Source organism: Equus asinus, chromosome 30 (genome assembly GCF_041296235.1).
Source record: "Equus asinus isolate D_3611 breed Donkey chromosome 30, EquAss-T2T_v2, whole genome shotgun sequence".
NCBI lineage: Eukaryota > Metazoa > Chordata > Mammalia > Perissodactyla > Equidae > Equus > Equus asinus.
This window is the reverse complement of record NC_091819.1, coordinates 930,725-947,010: the sequence shown is the minus strand read 5'-3', so window position 1 is coordinate 947,010 and position 16,286 is coordinate 930,725. Positions and strand designations below refer to the sequence as shown.

Genomic DNA, 16,286 nt, shown 5'->3' with positions numbered 1-16,286 from the left:
CTGGAACACCAGTGCAGGCCTGACTGCTTCTCCCATGAGTCACCCTCCCCCTTCATCTGCTCATTCGCTTGGTTTCCCCCTGTGTGTCCCTGTCCCCATGGATCAGGAACAGGCTGTAGACACCTCCTTCCTTGCCTGGGCCCTCCGGCCTCGCCCTGCAGTAGGGGTCCTAGGACGTGGAGTGTGGTTGCAGCCTCGTCCTGTCCAGCCTGGCTTGGGACAGGGAGGCTGTCCCCAGCCAGCAGGGTGGAGCCGGGTGGCCTGGGTGTGGAGCCCAGCTCCACCACTTACTAGATAAGGGACCTTGGGCAAATTACTTCAGTGCCCTGTACCTCGTTTTTCTCATTTGCGAGATGTCAGCCTCACAGGCTATGAGAATTAAGCGGCTGGATACAGACCATGCCCTTAGAACATGGTGGGTGCACTCCCAGTAAATGGGGGCTCTAACCACATAAGGAGGTGAGATGCAAATGGGGCTCCAGGGTGGAGGGCCACTCGCAGGGGCTCTGCCCATGGGTTGGAATGGGGGTGAATGTGGGAACGGAAGAGGTGGGATGCGGGCTGAGTGGTGCCACATCCCAGCGTAGTTCTGGGTACCAGGTACCTTGACCCCTGTGGGGTCCTGTCTGGCCATCCCCGCCCAGTCCCAAACCTTGGTCTGCATCTTGCCCTGGATTGATCCTCTCCATCCTCTCTCCCACCAGGCGCCTAGATGCCAACCTCATCTCCCTGGTCCCGGAGAGGAGCTTTGAGGGGCTGTCCTCCCTCCGCCACCTGTGGCTGGACGACAATGTACTCACCGAGATCCCTGTCAGGGCCCTCAACAACCTCCCCGCCCTGCAGGCCATGACCCTGGCCCTCAACCGCATCAGCCACATCCCTGACTACGCCTTCCAGAACCTCACCAGCCTTGTGGTGCTGTGAGTGCTGCCCCGCCCCGTCCCCCCTGGGTCCTGCTGGGGCTGCATGTTTACTCAGAGCTGGGCTGGAAGCTGGATAGCTTTGCATTTCTCTATGTGCTACGGACCCTTCTGGCCTCAGTTTCCCCTTTGTAAATGAGGATGATGGTCCCCTGTGGACACCACGGGGTTATCATGAGACAGTGACACTAGAGCTGTAGAGGTGCTCTGGGAGGCCAGAAAACAGGAATTAGTATTGTTTTCTCACGATACAAGTGTATGAACTATACCACGCGAATTGGCATTGAAGTTGACTTTCTTCCATGATTTCCCGCGTATTTGACAATCGGATGATGTAGTCTCCTGCTTCGGCACAGGGAGAGGGGAAACTCATCTCGTTTCCAGGCCTGGAGAAGCAGAGAAGAGCCATCACTTGTAATTAGGCAGCCAAGCCCCGGCAGGGCAACGGCCCAGGAGCTGCATCCCCGGCAGGACCTGGGGACCGGGGATAAGTCTGCCCTCCCGCTGGGAGCTTTAGAGTGCAAACGAGCTCCCACCTGATTGCTCTGTGTGATCAGTAAGTTTGCAGGGTAATTACTAGGGCTCGGAGGTTGTGTGTAATTGTTCTGGATTGCACACTAATTGCTACAGGAACACGAGTGTTAGTGACTCTGCTCGATGGCCACACTGCCTCCCTGGCTCTTGGCAATCTAGTGGGATTTTCCAAACCAGGGGACGGGTGATGCTCAGCTCCATTTGAGGATGAAAAGCCAGCACCAATTTGTCTAATTCTCTGTCCCGGGAGACTGGAGAACCAAGATGAGTATCCTTATGGACCACATCCTTCTATCAGGATGGCCGGACCAGACCCCTTCTGGGAGGCACTGGGGGGTTCATAGAGGGTAAAAGAAAAGGTGGTTGACTCCAGCTGTGGTCAACCCCTGTGACATCATGAGCGGAGGGAGTCAGGTCTCTGTGATAGACGAGACCACTGGAAAAATGAGGGCTCAGGATGGGTCCCCACAAATGAGCAGCAGCAGGCATTTATGGAGCCCTTTGGGGACACTGAGGACTCCGAGAAGTGTGAGATGTAGCCGATGCCCTCATGGGGCTGATGGCCTCGTTGAAATGGCAGAATAGGTAGGGAAGAGGAGCTGATGATGTGACATCACTCATGCCAGGAAGCCGGCTTACAGCGTGGGAGCACTGGGGCAGCTGAAGCAACTGCAGGAGGGGTAGCTGTGTGGGGTGGTGGAGTGGGGCCTGGCCTGGAAAGACCATGAAGAGTTATCAAGAGAAGAGAAAGAGAGGGTTCCAGGCAGGGGTCCATAAAGACAGGCAGGGGAAAGTCGGTTGTTTGGCGGCCAGCAGATAGGCCGGTCTGGCAGGAGCAGAAGGGTCCTCTTGCAGAGTGTGGGAGAAGAGGCTGGAAAGGGGAGTTTGGGGGCTCAGGGTCAGAGCAAGGAGTCTTGCTTTTAGCTGCCAGTGGGGGAGGGCAGCTTGAAGGTCCTCGAGCAGAGGCGAGGGGGTGTCTGAGAGGGCTAATTTGAAGGATGGACGGGAACAGGAGGAGCCTGGAGAAGCAAGGTCAGTTAAGGGGCTCTTGTGCACCAACCAAGGTCCAGCGGAGGGAGGCGGCAGAGGGACGGCAGGGAGGGCAAGGCGGTGAGGGACGTTCTGAAGGGAGAGTTGATCTGATCTAGACGTTTTCAGAGGGTGGAAGCCCAACAAGAAGGGGAGTCAAGGACGCCTCCAAAGTCTGCTGGGAACCAGGGAGTGGCTCGAGTTAGGTCTGCTGCAGACGCAGGAGGGACGGGGGTCCCCTGGAAGAGGGACTAGGGAAAGAAACCCTACGGAGCAGGAGCAAAGCCAAAAGGGGAGGACTGGTCCTTCCCGCAGGGTGGGCTGGAAACCTAACCCTCTGTCCTTCACCTCCTCTGACTCATGGGATGCAGGAGAGAGGCTTCCGGCAGGAGGTGACCTGTGAGGGTGCAGGGACATGAGGAAAGCAATCCAGGGACTATGGGATGAGCTGTAGGAAGGCCCAGCAGGCAGATAAGGAAGACCGGGCAAGATAAAAGTTGGGTTAAACCCTGGGGGTGGACAGGGGCCTGGCTACAGAGGGCGTGGAGGGGAAAGGCTCTTCAACCCGAAGCCTGTCCTTTCATCCGGCTGCTCTGACGTGCATGGGAGCCCTTCCCACCGCTGCTGCAGCACTGATGGACCCCCAGGTGGCACTGAATTGGGCCACAGTGGTGTCACACGTGTAAATCTTGTCTCTTTCATCTGAATATAAGCCCCAGCCCCCTGCCCCAGGCTGGGCTACTGGACGTGCCCAGGATCCCCCCGTTGAATGAGTGGTTTGGAAGAGGGAGCTGGAGGCCTGGAGCTGCATGTTTAGGAAACCAAGATGGTCTGGACCAGAGATGCTGGAGGAAGTGGAAAGGAGGCAGGAAGAAATGGTAGTTTGGTGACAGCTGGGTTATAGGTGTGGAGCAAATGGGAAAAATTAAAACCCCTTGGTAAGGGGACATGGTTTATTCCCAGAGATGGGGGCTGTGTTTTCCCTATCAAATCAGAAGCGCCCTGTGGGAGGGGTCTGTCTCTCCACTGGAACCTGACGAAGCAGGTGGGCAAGGATGGGGAAGACAGACGGGACCCCAGCCTCTCAAGACTCCCATCCCTACCTGTCTCCGTCGGCTGGCTCTGCCTGTTGCCTTGTGTTTGAACACCGTCTTGGAGACCAGCCTGACTTCTTCCTCTTTAAGTGATTTCCTTTTTCTGCCCAAAGAGGTTTTTTTAGTCCTTGAACTTTAATATCTTAAGCAGAATATGTCACCATGCAGAATATTCTGCATCTAATTTTTCTGGAACAATGTATGCTTTTGAGCAGAGCATTCCATTCTTTTCTTCCTTTCAGAGAATTTTATTGGTATTATGTCTTTGAATACAGCTTATGTCTCATTTTGGATTCTCTTCCTCAGAGACATCAATTAACCTGAATCACCATTCTCTCTTCGACGTCTCTTAGTTCCCAGCTGTTTTACCTTTTGTCTCAATCAGCCACGTCGTCCGCGATTATCTCAAGCTTCTTCTATGACACCGATTCGGTGTTCAGCAGCATCTACGCTGTTGCTTGTTTCCAGTTTATTGACTAATTTTTTAATGATGTAGTTTTGGTCTTCAATTTGTTTCCTTAGTCTGCGATGTCATTTTTTCCTTTCATTTTTGAAATTTCATCTTGGAAATATTGTTTTCTTGGATTATTCTGCAGCAGAAGGCCATTGTGATAAATTTCCTCTGTGCCTCATCCTTAGTCATGTTTTCTTCCAGGGTGGAACTTTGTCTTTTGCATCCTCTTGTCTCTTCTCTCTCTGGGTCACTGCTGTGTGTTTCCATAATTGCCATGTGACCTCTCTTTTCTGGCTCATGCATGTAGCTCTGTCTCCCTGTTCTGACTGCACCATCTCTGGCCCACTGGTTCCCTCCACCCTGCAGTGTGAGGGCTGGTGTCGGGGTAAATGTGGTTCCATGGCGTGCATGCACCCCATGGAGTGGTGCAGGTGGAGTGTGCTCTGGGTGGCACCCAGGCTCTGTCAGAGTTCCTGGGCTCTACCGGCTTCAGATTGAGGTCCCTCCGACCTGCATGCCCTTGGGCTTCAGGACCGTTCCTCATCTCAGCGAGTAGCGTGGAGCCTTACTTTTCTTCCCCCCGTCACCTGTTCTCCTTGGAGGCCAGCAGTGGGGAGGGGAAGAAAGGATACCCGCAGAGCTGCGTCTCTCCAGATTGGGGGTTTCAGGGAGAATTCTCCAGACTTGGTTTTCTTGCCAGTTCACTTTCTGGAGAAAGGAGCTGACGAGGGGTGCCAGAATTTTCCCTTGGCCACCCGATCCCGCAGTTTACTCACCTTGGGTTGTCTCTGCCTTCGCTTCGTTGCTGCTTGTCATATTTGGGGTGGGCCACGGGGCTTGCTTTTGCTATTTTCGCTCATTTCTTTAGGAATTGGGAGGAGAACCTTCTGTTGCTTATTTTCAGTGTTTACCCTGGAAGTCGCTCCCAAACGGATCTCCTGCCTCTACCCACCCAGCACGAGCTCTGGCCAAGCCCTTTGCCAACACACCGGGCTCCTCCCCTGTCCCCACCTTTGTCCCCACCGCCTGCCTCTTCAGATCTCCGGCCTTCAGGGTCCACCTCTGGACCACCGCCTCCGTAAGGCTTCCCTGACTTCTCCGGCCTCACCCATCTCCCGTCTCTGAGCCTGTCGACGGCTCTCTCCAGCTACAACAGAGACCTTACCCTTTAATTATATGTTGTCTGCAGTGGTTTGCTGTGGGCTCCCACAAGTGCGTCTGGCCACTGAGTCAGGCAGGCTGGGTCCCGGGGAGCAGGAGCCTCAGACTCGAGCCCCCGACATCAGGCCTCTCTCCAAAGCATAGCGGGAGCCTGCTGTGGTCCAGGCCTGAGGTCCCGCTCTCATTCTCTCCTTCAATAAGAAGTCAAAACAGCGTTGCCCATGGTCAATCCAGTCTTGGAGATTGTGACTTCAGAAGTCAGTCTTGGCCAATCATTTTGTCCCTAGAGACAAGGGGCTGGGCCACTGGGGTCAGTCTGTCCCTGCTTCTGCCTCCACTTTCCCCCGGGCCCTGATGCTGTGGGCACCCATTCTGACGTGGCTCTCCTTCCCACACAGGCATCTTCATAACAACCGCATCCAGCATCTGGGGACCCACAGCTTTGAGGGGCTGCACAATCTGGAGACACTGTGAGTGTGGGGTTGTGGGGTTGTGGACTCTGTCCTTCCGGGTGATGACAGCCTGGAGTCCCGGAGTCGGAAGGGAGGGTGGCAGAGGGGAAGGATGGCAGGACTGGGATGCTGGGCTGTGGCTCCAGGCTCATCCGCGTGCCCCTCCCGGGCACTTTCTCGAGAATGTCACTCCCAGTGAATTCCTTCCTCCTTCGGAGGGGCAGAACTGTTCTCGGGGAGTTCAGGGTGGCCCAGAGAGCCTAGGAGTCCTGCCAGCAGAGACCACCAAAACAATGCAAATTTTAGACAGAAATGAGAACTGCGAGGAGAAGCTAGATGAACTGGGATATGAAGCCTGGGAATGGAAGGCTTGGGGGTGGGGCTGGGGCTGACTCGACGGCAGTTTTGACATCTGTTTGAGGGTGGCTGCTGACAGAGGGAGAGTGATACACCGAGTCATGCTGGTCCTGTGTGCCAATCGGTCTAACGAGCTAGATGATGAATGAGGAGATGGTCCCTTCAGCGCTCTGGCCTGACTATAAAAAGCACCCAAGCTGTTGACGCTTAAAAAGCCATATTATTCACACATCATCATCCTGGAATTCGGTGAAGGTCAGAATTCACCCAAACCCTCCCATCATTTCCTCTGGAGTCCCGCCAGGCCCCACAGAGTGGGCTGAGTGGGCCCCACTTGAGCAAACAACTGGCCAGGCTCTCTGAGCACACTGGCCGTGCCAGCCGGGGTCTCTCGGCTCCCACGATGGGGCTGGTGGTCATGGCCACCTGGTGCAGGCCTGGGAGGGCAGCACTGGGGAAACGAGGACCCCCAGGTCACCAAGCGTGAGCTGCTGAGGCTGGAGAAGGGCTCTTGGTGTTGGGGGCATGGCCACAGCTCCTCTTGCTACCTGGCCCCCATACTCCATCTGCCTTTCTCCACCCGTGACACACGCACCAAGGCATCGTTCCTGAGGCAAGGGGTTTTCAAGAGTCCAGAGCAGCAGAAGAGACGATGCAGGGAGACAAGCTGTGTGACCTGAGAGGGGAGGTGTGGGGAAGACCGTTCAGTGGCTCTGTCCCAGAGGCCTCGGCATCTGCGTTTGTGGCTGTGGGGGAAGGACGGGAAGCTGAGACCAAGGCTCCGCTCGTCTTTCCTGTGGGCGGGAGACCCAGGGCCACGGTCGCTCCCTTGGGCTCAGCCCGAAGCAGGAGAAACGCCAGAGCGGGTCCGGCTCCCCGGCGTCATCACCTTCCAGCTGACTGAGTGCCCAGGAATGGGGTACAGGGGGATGTGCCCCAGCCAGGAGTCAGGAAAGGGAGCCTCTCCCCACTGCCGCGTGGGGCTCTGGCTGTGTGTATCCCCTCTCTAGCTGTCATAGACAGCTGGACGGTTACTGCTGGGCAGTCCGGCCTGCTCAATCAACCTGCTAACTGATGTCCAGGGAGGTGGCGTGACCCCAGAGTCACTCCCTCAGTTAGGGACAGAGCAATCTAGGGTGTGTGAACTGAGAAAACACGGGTGCAAGTCCCGAGCTTGTGCCTGCAGTCCTCGGTCATCTGGGTCGACTGTGAATTGTGTAAGCCTATCATGCTGGGTTGGGGGCTCCCAGGTGTGAGAGACGGCTGTGACCCTCTCAAAGGCCAGGCCCTCGAGACACAAGAGCTTTGGAGGTGGCATTTGGAGCTGCTGGGCGCCCACAGAGCAGGGGGAGCCCAGTGTTACCTGCCCGGGAGTGTGGGGTGAGGAGGGGGCACATACAATGGGTGTGGGTTGGCAACTCTAAAAAGCCAACCGGCAGCGATTTCTTCACTTCTGGGGCACGCTGCCTAGTTCTTTCTCAATGAGCCACTGGCTTGCCACACGCAGAGCGTTTGGCTCAGCTGGCGCTGGCTCGACTTCAGAGCTGTCCTGCCGCTGAGTGCCCAAGGCACCTTCCATCCGCAGGAGCGCTTGGCCTCTGCTCAGATCCCAGGGCTTGCACCCACTTTACAGGTGGGGAAGTCAAGGAGAAGAGATGGGAATGGTCCCCACTTCCCACCTTGGGGGCAGAACCGCCCGGTGGCATCAGACAGCTTGGTGTTAAGCCAGCTCCACCAGCTTCACGACTCGGTGACGTCGTTTGCCTCTGGGAGTCTGGTTTTCTGGGATACAGCTGATACCGCTGACTCCCAGGGTGGGCGTGGGTTGACTGAGATGATGTGTGCGGGTCCCGACAGCCTGGCAAACCGGGTTAGGAACCTGCCCTGTGCTCCCTCCTTGCTCCCCATCCTTCCTCCAAGGGCCTCCATCTCAGCAACGCCCCTCGCTTCCCGCCCTTGAGGGTAAGTTCCTCCAACTTTTGATCTCCAGTTAAAAAGGGGGAAGTGCGTTCTTTATCCTCTACCCCCCAGAGCAGTTACCTGGGGCCTGCAGGGGCGGCCAGCTGTGGAGAGATGGAGGCGTGGCTGGAGAATAAAAGGAGAGAGACAGATAGTCAGGCCTTTTAATGGTTGCGTAATTGGCACGTCCTCAGGCACGGTTATTGCTCTGGAGCTTTTCATGCCAGCGTCTCACTGGAAGGGTATTTCTCCCTCGGGCCCCTGGGTAAGTCTCTGCCACTCTCATCTCCGCAGCAGAGGGAGGGCGAGACCCCCCCCACCCCCTACTCCCGGCCCTGCTGTGGTTTGGCTTCATCAACAGGCTCCTCCTCTGAGGGGGAGCGGGACCCAGCCATTCCACCTGGGAGGAGGGCCCGGTGTAGGCATGCACACGTGGTCACACAGCCACCCGAGCCACACACAGCAGGCAAGGCAGCCATGCAGTGCTCATGCCACACACTCAAGCCCTCCATGCTCCCCGCCACATACACGCTGCCACCCCACACCCGAGCACAGTGCAGACACACCTGCTGCCAACCAATGCACCCATGGCAGCACGGCCTCTGTCAGGCCCTCTGCTCTGGAGGCCGGACTGCCTGGGTGACACAGGAGGTCCTACTCTGCAAGCTGGGCCACCCAGAGCCGGCAGCCTCCTCTCTGTGAGCCCCGCCTCCCTCGTCTGCTGGGCATCAGATGGGCATCCCCATGGGCATCCTCAAAGGATGAGCGTGAGCGAGACACATATGCACCATGCTCCCTTCTGCTCCAAAAGAGCCAGGCAAATCCAAGGGATGTGGGCAGGGTCCAGGGGCTGGGTGCCGCTGTGCCCTCTCCCCTACTGAGCAGGACAAAGCAGGCAGACTCCAGGCCCCGAGCAGAAGCCTTGTGTGCTTTGAGGAGTCCGATCGCCCAGGGAGAGGCTCTGGGGACATTGTTCCCATTTCCCCTGATGCCGTCATCATGATTCCAGACCTGACCAAGACACCCCAGCGGAGGCAGGCAGGACCAGCTCTGTCCTGCTTCTGCACCCACTTTCTGCTCCCACACTGAGGATACCCCGCCACTGTTGAGAAGGTCAGAATCAGAGATGGGCCCGCCCCTGGCCTGTGAAGTACCATTTCCTCCTCTTTCAAGATCAGACCAAATCCAGAGATTTGGGGTGAATTGCACAAGTTTCTACAGTTTGTAAGTGATGGTAAACCTCTAGGACCCAAAACTCTTGCCTCCTGATCCCTTCCTCCCTTGAGCACCAGCTCCTGTGAGGTCAGGTCAATTTCAGGCCTTCCCAGATATCTAGGTTGAGAAATAAGAGAAAGCAGGACCGGGAGCAATTCTGGGAAGTTCTCCAGGAAGGGTCTCAGGGACCCAAAACCAGGCCACCCTGCCCTTTGGCCAATGCTTGGAAATGCCTGGCTGGGGGCCACGGATGCTGTGCAGAGCTGTCAGCTAATGGTCCTTGACTCCCCAGCTATACTTACCCATGAAGTCTGTGCAAAAAAAGAAAAGCCTGGCAAACACTGTTACAACGCAGGGCTCAACACCACTCCCTAGTCTGGGAGTTTGATGTCTGCGTCTCGGTTGTGACTCAGAGCGGGGAGGGCCTGGGACGGAGCTGGGGCCAACGGTGCCTCGCCTCCTTCGGGCCCGGGCGGTGATCTCAGCTTCGGTATAACCTCATTAAACAGATCAGACCCAGTTGGAGCCCCTGTGCTGGCTGGACCTTTCCCCTTTGGAGGGAAGCCTGGGGCCATCGTGGCAACAGAAACCTCCCGCTCTAGCTCCAAATCAGGACCAGCGTTCAACAGAGGTCTGGGAGGAGAGCAGGGCGGGAATCTATAGGATTCTGCCTGATGAAACAAAATTGTGCATTCCGCGTAAAAGCTGGTCTGGGGCCAGATGCCCCAGTGATCTGCTTCCACAGGACGTTTTTACTTCGACGGAAGCTGTGGCTGCAAAGCCCTCTGGCTCTGCGTCATCGACACCACTCATGCCAACAGATTTTGCTCTAAACCAACTCTGACTTGGTCCTCAAGGTGTCCGGCCGTCTCTCAGTCCTGGGCCCAAGGGCCAGCCTTCGGACCGAGACAGAAAACCAGGCGCGTCTCCAGTGGAGGGTCTCCCAGGGCTCAGGGGCATCCTGCAGCAGACTAACGACTGGACCTGAGTCAGCTCACCTGGATTCGGCCCTGGCTCTGCCACCAGCACGTGGCATGTGCGAGTCACCTGAACTCTCCAGAGGCTCGGTTTCCACAAACGGGAAATGGAGACGATAGTTTTCAATGCACGTGATGATATTTACCGAGGCTGGAAGGCTCCAGGTGCTTCATTGGTGTGGGCTTTCTCGTTCCCGTCCTCCCACCTAATGCTGGATGGACAGCAATGTGACTTTGCCCCTCCTAAATTAATTAACTAATTAATTTTCCTTTCTTTCTTTCCTTTTTTTTTTTTTTGACAGCAGTGTGTCTGAAGGTGGCAGGGAGGGTGTTGCCTGACTCATCTCCTCCAGAGTGTGGATGGTCAGGGCGCGGCTGCCATATTAGTTTCCTGTGGCTGCCATAACAAACTATCACAAACTTGGTGGCTTTTAAAAAAACCCCAGAAATTTATTCTCCCGCAGGCTGGAGGCCAGAAGTCCAAAATCGAGGTGTTGTCAGGGTTGGTTCCTTCAGAGGGTTCGAGTCAGCATCTGCTCCAGGCCTCTCTCTGACCTTCTGGCGGCTGCGGGCAACTCTTGGCACTCCTTGGCTCACTCGGATCTCTGCCTCCATCTTCACATGCCTTCTCCCTGCCTCCTCTTCTTATAAGGGCACTTGTTGGATTTAGGGCCCACCCTGTTGATCCAGGATGATCTTATCTCAAGATCCTTAACTTAATTACATCTGGAAAGGCCCTTTTTCCAAATAGGGTCACACTCCCAGGTTCCAGACGTTGGGACTTGAACATACCTTTTCGGGGCTACAATTCAACCTACTCCAGCCACCCACGGGCAGGCTCCACAGAAGAGCCCGCCAGGCAGGCTAACGGGTGGGACAGAGGTCCAGGTGAATCTCGCCAGTTTGCCTCTGATCTAAAGGCAAGCACGGATCATCCCTCTGAGAATTCCTGCAGTTCAGAGAATTCAAAATACATTTTTCTCAAAGGCTGTTGCATCTCACATCTCATTTATTCCTCCCACTCAAGTACTCGTTGAGGACGACAGGCAGGAATGGTGTACCCTTGTGTTACAGGTGAGGAAACTGAGGCAGAGTGGAGGACTTGCCCAGGATCCTCCAGTTAATTAAGAGCCAGGGCTGGAACGCGGGTTTCCCTGCCTTTGGCGCAGCGTCAGCCGTCAGCCCACGCGGCCCCTCCAGGCCGGCCCTGGGAGCACGGAGGAACTCTTTCCGCGCCAGCTCTTAATCATCTTACATTTGCGGGTTTATTAGCTGCAAATTTGTGGGGTTTTGTGGCCTATAGAGTAATTTATTGTTCCATATAAAACTTTTTTTTCTGGCTTCCCTGCAGAACCACTAATGACTTCTTAGAGGCAGAAAATTGAGCTACCCAATGAGTTTGTCCTGTGTCCGCGACTGTGACAGGTTATTAATAGTTTTTCCCAGCACAGAGTCCCCTGTCCCATTGCCACCGTGCTGTGCTGGCCAAGGTCATCGCTCGCGTTCCCGCTGTCCCTTCCTCTCCTGCTGGCCGTGGGGCCAAAGCTTCTGCTCTGAACGTGGCTCCTCACAGGCTCCCGGGCCAGCTGGTCTGGAGTGGAGGGGAGGGAGGGCGGGAGCCGGGCTCCTGGGGCCCCTCAGAAACCGCTTTGCGGCAGGTTCCGGTAGATCCGGGGCGAGGAAACTCAGAAGTTGAGGTCTGGCCCTGATGCCTGTGGGAAAGAGGAGCTGGTAAGAAGCAACAATTACCAGCCTCTTTTCTTCTGTTTCTTTAGATTCACTCATTCCCACGACTATTTATCGAGATACAGGCACTGGGGAAACATTTATGAACAAGGAAAGTGTAGCGCCCCCCACACAGGGACTAAGGGGCTCTGGACCAGGAGTCTGAGTTCTCTGTAACTTCTAATCACTAATGTGCTGTTCACGGCCTTGCCGGCCGCCTCGCCCTAACTCCTTAACCGTGGCGTACCCCGAGGGGGACCCTGCTTACACTCTCCCTCCGTGTTCTCAACTGCTCTCCCGGTTTTCCATACTGTGGATTTGCTGATGGCTCTGGAGCTGAACCCCAGACTTCACGATCCAAAGGCTTTCTTGACGTGCTCATGTGGACGGCTGATAGACGCTCAAACCGCGCCCAAACGTCCCCCAGGCCCGTCGCTCTAGAAGTCTTCCCTGGCCCAGTGATGCCAGCTTTGTTCTTGCAGTCGCTCAGGCTCCAACCTTGGGGTGATCCAGAAAACTCTCTTTCTCTCACATCCCACATCCAAGCTGTCAGCAAGCAACACTGGCTCCATCTTCAAAATATGTTAAGAATCTGACCGCTTCTCACCAGCCCGTGTCCTTCCCTCCCTGGATTCTGGCAATGGCCTCTTACCTGGTCACTCTGCTTCCATCCTTGTTACTCTACTATCTTCTTCAACACAACAGCCAGAGGGACTCTTATAAAACACAAATCAGACGTGTTCCTTTTCTATTGAAGCCCTCCCGTGGCTCCCATCACGCTCTGAAAAGAAGCCAGAGTTCTCCACTGGCCACAAGGCCTCAGACAACGTGACCCCCTGCCACCTCTCTGGCCTCACCCTTCTTCAGTCTTCTCCAGGCACGACGGCCTCCTCAAACACCATGTATGCCTCTGCCTCAGGACCTTTGCACTGGCTGTTTCCTTTGTCTGGGATGTTCTTTCCACAATTATCCACCTCCTTCAAGACTTTGCTCGCATGCCACCTCTTTAGTGAGGTCCTCCCCCATCAGCATTCTGCAGCCGCTCCTCCCTAAACTCTCCGTCTCCTTTTCCTACTTGATCTCTCCATAGCACTCCACAATCTGACGTCCTCCATTCTTTACTTATCTAGGCAGTTTGTGTCTGTCTCTACCTTGCCGTGAGTCTTGTTCACAGCCGTATCTGCAGCACCTGACACAGTGCCTGACACGGGGAAAATACTCAATAAATATTGAAGAACAAAGGAACGGCTGTCTGACCCCTGGCCATCTCTGTTCCTCTCTGAGCTTCAGTTTCTCCATCTGTACTGTGGGAGCACTGGACTAGCTGATCTCTGAGGTTCTTCCCAGCTCCGGTCTGCCATACTCAGTGCAATGCGAAGTCTTCAGCCCAGACCTTGCCCCTGAACGCCAGATTTAAGAATCTACTCATTTGTTTTCTCCCAGCCCAGGAGACAGCACAGACGTCCCATGCTCTCTAACTTGGAGAAATGCCTGGGCAGGTTGGACTGTGACCTTTGACCGCCCTCCAATTCTAGGCTTCTCTGACCCCAGTGCTTCGTTAGGGCAGGACCACGACCTCTGTATCAGAGGTCAGCAACTTTCCTTAAACCCAGCTCTGCAATCACTTCAGGGATTTTCCGAATTTTCTTTCTGGCACGGAAGAGAGTGTAGGTGGAGGGAGGGCAAAAGGAAGGCGTGTCTGTGGCTCTCAATAAACTGGTGACAATTTACTAATTGCTGCCTTTTTAAAGGGGTGGCCCTCTCTGTGGGCTGTTTAGAAGATAAAACAATGCCGTTAGTCATAAAGCTTTTGTTGGTTCCTGGCTCACCGGGTCGCCTGCCCCGAGCGTGTGCAGTCAGATTCGGGCAGACGCTCCGTCTGCAGGACCGAGAGCGGCTGAGAGGCGTACGCATTGTGCTCGGCTTTGGGACAGGCCTTCGGGAGATGAAAGAGCTGGGCTCACCCACGTTCCTCCCTGTCCCTTATCTGTGACCTGGCAATACCCACGGGTATTAGCCTGGAGAATAAAAGTGTAAGCGGAAGCCCAATTAATGATATTAATCCTGCTTTATTGCTGTTGAAAGTAGAGAGAGCGCCCTGTGTGTCTGCTGTCGTGGTGTCTAATGAGGTCTGTCCTGGTGTCTAATGTCTGGTGAAGGAAGAGAGAAGAGCAATCGCGATGTTTGAGCGTCTGCTCCATGCAGGCTCTGGGCCGGGTGAACAGGGCAGCCTCATGGTTTGCAGGTGAGGAGACACACGGAGCGAAGTTAAGTGACTGGCTCGAGGTGACCCTGTGGCACCCAGAGGACAGGAGCTCTCCCTACGTGCGGATAACACACAGGAGGAGTCCAGCCTCCAGCGCCAGCATCGGGCTCTGACATGCTCGTGCACCTGGGGGAAGCCTGTGTCCACCGCCTCCCCGTTCATCCTCCTTCCCACTCTCCCTGCAACTCTCTTCTCAGCCCTGCTGCTCCAAGCGTAGCCAGGACACAGCGCTGGGGAGCAGATAGAGAGGGCGTTCAACCGGGAGCCAACAGGTTCTGGAACGTCCAGCGATTTCCCTGCTCTCCTCCAGCCTCAGTTTCCCGAGCAGTGAGAAGGGGCTGGGCGAGGCAGCTGTGAAACTCGCCAGTCTGCGCTCTGAGTCCAGCGAGGCTCCCCGGGGACCTCAGGAGTCGGCCCTTCCTGCACAGCCAGCTGGAGAGGAGAAAACTGGGGACGTGGGTCCTTGAGCAGCTGGGGAGCTGGGTCGCCTTCTCAGCCTCTTTCACCGGTGCCACGGGTTTGCCATCAGCTTTGATTGGGTCTGGCTGGAAACAGCTGACCAGACGAAGGGGTGATTAGCCTGGACTGCTGCAGCTTCTAGACTGAGTTCTCGCCGGAGCTGGGAATGGTTTCTCCTTAACCTCGGCCCTTCCCGTCTGCTGCCAGCTCCCGGGAGCAGCAGACGGAACAACTAACTCTTCCTGGGCTTCTGGCTGATTCCGGGCTATTAAAGATAATAGACTATAAAGCCATGGATGGACGAGTTTCCCAGCTGACGTTTAGGGCATCGTAAACCACTCTGCAATGGAACGAGCCTTGGGCCAGGGCGGCCTTCCCTGCAGCCGCCAAGAGCCTGCATGTTAGCGCTTAATGCCAAGGAGCAGAGCCCCTGCCCCCATGCGGCCAGCCATGAGGCCAACGCAGCCCCCCACCTAGGCCTCGCACAGTGGGCTCAAGGGACCATCCTCGACCGTGAACATTCACACGGATGGGCTCCGGGAGACCCAGCAGGGAGCCCTGCGCTCCTTGACTGCAGCAGGCTTCCCATCTCGCGGGGGGACACGTGCACACAGATAACCCCGTTCTGGACTCAGCTGCCTGGGCTTCCGTCCCGGCTCTTCCCTTCCTAGCTGCGGAACCTGGTCAAGTGATTGCCTCTCTCTGTGCCTCAGTTTCTCTGCAAAATGGAGGTAATAATAGCACCCACCTCAAAGGGCTGGCGAGGGAATGAAGCGAGTTGATATGTGTAGGTCGCCTAGAACTGTGATTGTTACGTAGTAATTACCGTTATCATTGTTACCACCACCACCAGCGCTCTGACCCGTCTGATGCTGAGCGCGTTTCTGGAGAAAGACCAGAAAGTGCTGAGCGGGCGAGGGATTCATTCTGCATGCAGGGACGGAGTCAATCATGAAGAAAGGTCTACCTGAGCCGGACTTCAGAGGACGACCAGGACATCAACAGCTGAGGGTATGGGGAGGGCGTCCCAGGTCGACAGCGTGGGTGACGCGGGTAAACACGCAAGGGTTTGACCGCAGATGGGGCTGGAGATGACTTAGCCACCGCCGCCCGTTAAGGAACTTGAACTTTGTTCTGTGAGCAAGGAGGAAGCCTTTCCGATTCTTCATCAGGAGAGTGACAGTCAGCTTTGCGTTGTAAAGAGATCTTTCTGGCAGACGTGTAGTAGCTATAAGTGTGGGCTCCAGAGGCGCCGCCAGGTTCCAATCCTGGTTGCCGTGCGAGTCGGTTCAGGGAGGCGAAGTAGCTGTAACAAATAGGGAACAACACACCTATGGATCAGACAAGAGAAGCTCATTTCTGGATCACTGAAGTCCACGGAGGGTGTGTCTTCTTGGGACCTCACCAGCCCCAGGGCCTCACGGTCTTCAGCATCAGCTGGTGGAAGGTAGAGAGACGATGGAGGAGACAGGCTGGCTGTTTTATAAATCCTGGACTAAACGTGGCACGTCCCCCTTCTGCACACCTTCCGTGGGGGAGAATCTGGTCGGACGGCCACACCTCCTGCAAAGGAGGCTGGGAAATTCACTGTAGCTACGTTCCTGACCATTCCTCCTGTTACTGTGGGGCAGCGCTGTGCACTGGAACTTTCTGCGATGACGGACATGTTCGAAATCTGTGCTAC

At 55.7% G+C, this 16,286-nt stretch overlaps 1 protein-coding gene across 3 annotated transcripts in view; it reads left to right on the top strand.

Annotated features, from left to right (window-relative positions):
- LGR6 (leucine rich repeat containing G protein-coupled receptor 6) overlaps window positions 1–16,286 on the top strand; it is a 107,076-nt gene that overhangs the window by 67,296 nt on the left and 23,494 nt on the right. For 2 of the 3 annotated variants that reach the window (XM_014843182.3, XM_070501547.1), the window contains exons 5-6: window positions 705–920; window positions 5,591–5,662. In XM_014843182.3, the coding sequence (XP_014698668.3) occupies window positions 705–920; window positions 5,591–5,662 (288 nt within the window). The remainder of the gene's footprint in view (window positions 1–704; window positions 921–5,590; window positions 5,663–16,286) is intronic. The other variant, XM_044762853.2, reaches the window with a different exon arrangement.